Here is a 4,969-nt window from a genome sequence, read left to right on the forward strand (position 1 = left end):
AACACAACTTCGGAGATCTTAATAGATGGAAGTAAGTATGTTCTTAAATTGGTGGAGGAATGGGGGTGCAATTTGGGGGAGGATGTGTTTATGACGGAGGTTGAAGATGTTTCTACGCCAAATATTATGTCGCAACCTTTAAATGATGTAGGTATCGATGAGGTTCAAGGGGAATGGGAATTGGATGACCTTGTTCATGATTTGCAAAATGAATGGAGTCAACATGAAGGGAAGAAAGTGGCGGCTCAGAATTCCGGTGATTTAAATTCGAATAATATTGCGAGCAAGGTCTATGGGGAAGATTTCTTTACGGTACAACTTTCTCCGATTTTACAACCTGTTGTGAATCCCTTAGGTGGTGCGGCTGAGAATTTAGTAGAGGGTAGCCCGTTGAAGCACGCAGATGGGGCGAAGGAGTGTAAGAATCCGGGTCCTTGGAGCATTGATTTTATTGACATTCAGCAGCCTATAGCGGAAGGGGGAATAGTTTTCAATTCTTCTCATAACAATGATAAGAGTGGTGAAGTATTAGCTGAAGCAGGACATATTCATTCTTCTCAATCAGGCGTCCTACAAAAAAAAAAAAGGTGGTGTTGGTAATCACTTTGTTGGCTTTATGAAAAGAATAGCTCGGATGTCTGCTACGGAGCGCAAACAAATTTTACGTGTTTTAAAGAAACAGAAGCGGAAAAGAAAGGGAGGGGAAGGTAATCAAGTATCAAAGGCTGTAACCGTAGATAAATCACATTCATCCAATCTTTCTACTTCATCCGTCAACAACGATTGGGAGAATTGGGTGCATTTACATGGTAAAGGAGATAAGGTGGCAGACGATGTTATGTCTTTAGGGAAGGTTGTCGGGGTGAGATATCAATGTGAAACTGTGAATTCCTTTAACTTGTTGTCGAAGGAGGGGAGGCGAGAGTGGAGGGCAGCGAGTGCATGCAATAGGGTGGATGGAGAAGTGTCGGGTAAGGGCGTGGATGGTGGGTAAGGGTGGAGGGTGGTAGTTATGAAGATTCTTTCTTATAATGTAAGGGGGTTAGGAGGCGGGGAGAAGAGGGTGGAAGTTCGGAGGTTAGTTCATGAGAAGCATCCGATGATTTTGTGTATTCAAGAGTCTAAGCTGACTATGGTTAATGATTTGGTGGTGAAATCTTTTTGGGGTGATACTCTGTTTGGTTATTCTTATCAACAATCGATTAGGGCCTCTGGTGGTTTGGTTACTGTGTGGGATGAGTCTCGCATTGTGGTTTTCTCTTCTATGAGACTTGATCATGTGTTAATAATTAAAGGTAAGGTTCTTTCGACAGATGAAGATTTTGTTGTCTGTAACGTGTATGCGCCTTTCGATTTGGTAGCTAAGAAAGTTTTATGGGATCGGTTGCACCTTCTGGTCACCAATTATAGCGACTTCTGTTTGTGTGTGTGTGTGGAGATTTTAACTCTGTTCGAAGTGTTGATGAGAGGAAAGGTAGAGGTGATGTTTTTAGGCAGGGTGATGCTGACATTTTTAATATGTTTATTCATGATAGTTTACTGATTGACTTACCTATCTGTGGCCGGTTGTTCACGTGGTACCGTGGTGATGGTGTATCCATGAGTAGATTGGATAGGTTTCTGTTGTCTAACAAGTGGTGTGAGAAATGGCCAAATTGTGTTCAGGTTGCTTATCAGCGTGGCCTTTCTGATCATGTTCCTGTTTTGCTTTATACTGATGATACTAATTGGGGACCTCGTCCGCTCCAGATGCTTAAATGTTGGACATAATACCCTGGTTATGCAGATTTTGTTCGCGATAAATGGGGATCCTTTTCGTGTCATGGTTGGGGCGGCTTTGTTTTAAAACAGAAGCTGAAGATGATGAAAGCAAGCCTGATGGTCTGGCATCAGCAACGCTGTCAGAATTTGGAAGGTAGGATGACGGAGGTTAAAAATAAAATAGCGGTCTTGGATGAAAAGGGGGAGGTGGCTACGTTGTTAGAAGAAGAGGTTCAGGAGTTGCATGATTTAAATTTTAATTTGCATTCTATGGCCCAAACCCAGAATAGTATCAATTGGCAAAAATCTTGTATGCATTGGTTACAGGAAGGGGATGCAAACTCCAAAAAATTTCATGGGTGTATGTCTAGGCGGAGATGTAAAAATGCTATCAATTTTTTGTATGTTGAAGGTGTTAGTGTGGATGGGGTGCATAACATTCGTGCGGCGGTCTTCAATCATTTTGCTTCGCATTTTAAGGTTGTTGAAGCAAATCGACCAGCAATTGGTTGTCTTCCTTTTCGTAGGTTATCATATGGCGAGGCAGGTATGTTAACAAAACCTTTTTCTCCTGAGGAAGTCAAGCAGGCTGTATGGGACTGTGACAGCTTCAAGAGCCCGGGACCTGATGGTGTCAATTTTGGCTTTAACAAAGAATTTTGGGACATATTAAAGGATGACTTTTTGAGATTTATGGTGGAGTTTCATCGAAATGGAAAGTTGACAAAAGGTTTAAATTCTACTTTTATTCATTTAATTCCTAAGGTGAATAGTCCGCAACGGCTTAATGATTTTCGGCCTATCTCCTTGGTTGGTTGTCTGTATAAGGTGTTAGCTAAAGTTCTGGCTAATAGGCTTAAATCAGTTTTGGGTAGTGTGGTTTCTGAGTCTCAATCTGCTTTTATTAAAGGGAAACAAATTTTAGATGGAATTTTAATAGCGAATGAGGCGGTTGTTGAAGCTAAACGGTTGAATAAGGAGTTGCTCTTGTTCAAAGTTGATTTCAAAAAAGCGTATGATTCCGTGGATTTAAGGTATCTGGATTCTGTTATGGCTAGTATGAATTTTCCAACTATTTGGAGAAAATGGATTTCGAAATGTGTTGGCACGGCAACAACGTCAGTGTTAGTGAATGGTTGTCCAACGGAGGAGTTTCCTATTGAGCGGGGTCTTCGTCAAGGTGACCCTTTATCGCCATTTCTTTTCTTATTGGCTGCTGAAGGATTTAATGTGATTATGAATGCGGCTGTGGGGCACAAAAATTTAGCGGGTGTGCAGTAGGGCATGTGGGTGAGCTTCGTTTGACACATTTGCAGTTCGCAGATGACACACTCATTATTGGTGATAAAAGTTGGCAGAATGTGCGCACTATGCGAGCAGTGTTGCTATTGTTTGAGAATATTTCGGGTCTCAAGGTTAACTTCAACAAAAGTATGCTGACGGGGGTTAATATTCCTGATTCTTGGTTGTCAGAAGCGGCGTTGGTGATGAACTGTCGTAGGGGAACCATCCCTTTCGTGTATTTGGGCTTTCCTATTGGCGGTGACTCTCGGAAATTTGCTTTTTGGAAACCTGTTGTTGATCGCATTGTCTCTCGTCTGTCGTTGTGGAATCATCGATTTTTGTCTTTCGGCGGCCGTCTGGTTCTTCTTAAAGCTGTCCTATCCTCCTTGCCGGTTTACTTTCTTTCCTTTTTCAAAGCCCCTGCAGGTATAATTTCTTCTATTGAATCTTTATTTTTAAAAAAAAAAAAAAAAAAAATTTGGGGGTTGTGAGGATAATAGAAAAATCGCGTGGATCAAATGGGAGTCAATTTGTACTCCAAAGGAGGATGGAGGTTTGAGGGTTAGGAGGGTAGGAGTCTTTAATTTATCATTGTTAGGTAAGTGGTGTTGGAGGATGTTGATTGATAAGGAGGGCCTGTGGTATCGAGTATTGAAAGCCCGTTATGGTGAGGAGGGGGCGGTTGAAAGAGGGTGGTAGGCATAGTTCTGCCTAGTGGCGGTCTTTGTGTAGGGTTAGAGAAGGGATAGGTGAGGGTGTGGGAAGCTGGTTTGATAGTAACATTCGGAGGGTGGTTGGGGATGGAAAAAATACTTTATTTTGTCATGATATTTGGACGGGGGAAATTCCGTTAAAAGTGAAATTTCCTCGCCTTTTTGAGTTGTCTGTGTTTAAAGAGTGTTCGTTGGAGGAGATGTTGAGGGTCATGGGGGCAGATGGTGGGTGGGAGAGGTTGTGGCGCCGTCGTTTAATGGCGTGGGAGGAGGAGAGTGTGATGGAGTGTTCTGTGTTATTACATAACATTGTTTTGCAGGAAAATATCAGTGATGATTGGCGTTGGTTGCTTGATCCTGCTCATGGGTATTCGGTGCGGGGAGCTTACCGCTTTCTCACTAATTCAGGTGAGTTGGTGGATCGGACATTAGTTGAAGACATTTGGCATAAGCAAATTCCCGCAAAGGTGTCTCTGATGGTTTGGCGACTTCTTCGTGACAGACTTCCCACTAAAGACAACTTGGTGAGGCGACGTGTTCTTCCTATTGGTGGTGTGGCTTGTGTATCAGGTTGTGGGCAATTGGAAACAACATCTCATTTGTTTGTATCTTGTAACATTTTTGGTTCTCTTTGGTTTCATGTATGGTCTTGGCTGGGTATTGATTTTGTTCCTTCAGGTGATCTTTGTCAACATTTTATTCAGTTTACTAAGATGGCGGGGTTGCCTAGATCAACTCATTTGTATGTCAGGATTATTTGGTTTGCCTCTGTTTGGGTTCTTTGGAAGAAAAGGAATGATCGTGTATTCCAAAATACAGATTCTGATCTTTCAACCCTTTTGGCAAAGGTTAAACTAAACTCTTTCTTATGGTTGAAGTCAAAACAGGGACTTTTTAGCTACAGTTACTATGACTGGTGGAACCATCCTCTCCTTTGTATGGGTGTCCACTTGTATTAGTGTTTCTCTGGTTTGTCTTTTTTTGGTGGTGTTGCCTAGTTAGGCACCTTGTTCTTGTAAATACTCTTGAGTGGGAGCCTTTTGCACGCCTTGTGCGAGGTAAACTACGTTATTATTATATTATTCCATTTTAGTTTGTTAGAATATATATATATATATATATATATATATATATATATATATATATATATATATATATGCGTATTAACATTCAACACAATTTGTTCATATTAGATATTCACATTACTGCAT

The 4,969-nt window shown here is 41.4% G+C and overlaps 1 protein-coding gene across 1 annotated transcript; it reads left to right on the forward strand.

Annotated features, from left to right (window-relative positions):
• Nucleotides 1–634: 634 nt before the first annotated feature.
• On the forward strand, nucleotides 635–3,042 carry LOC112416586 (uncharacterized). The gene is made up of 5 exons (XM_024770835.1): nucleotides 635–971; nucleotides 1,119–1,300; nucleotides 1,411–1,738; nucleotides 1,787–1,992; nucleotides 2,089–3,042. The coding sequence occupies exons 1-5, from the start codon at nucleotides 635–637 to the stop codon at nucleotides 3,040–3,042; spliced, it is 2,007 nt and encodes a 668-aa protein (XP_024626603.1).
• Nucleotides 3,043–4,969: the final 1,927 nt, after the last annotated feature.

This window comes from Medicago truncatula, chromosome 7, assembly GCF_003473485.1.
Source record: "Medicago truncatula cultivar Jemalong A17 chromosome 7, MtrunA17r5.0-ANR, whole genome shotgun sequence".
Taxonomy (NCBI): Eukaryota; Viridiplantae; Streptophyta; class Magnoliopsida; order Fabales; family Fabaceae; genus Medicago; species Medicago truncatula.

Coding starts and splice junctions, on each gene's coding strand:
- LOC112416586 (XM_024770835.1), top strand. CDS start 635: ATGTCTGCTACGGAGCGCAAACAAATTTTACGTGTTTTAAAGAAACAG. Junction 1,301..1,410: donor TGTTAATAATTAAAGGTAAG/GTTCTTTCGACA, acceptor CACCAATTATAG/CGACTTCTGTTTGTGTGTGT. Junction 1,739..1,786: donor TGATACTAATTGGGGACCTC/GTCCGCTCCAGA, acceptor CTGGTTATGCAG/ATTTTGTTCGCGATAAATGG.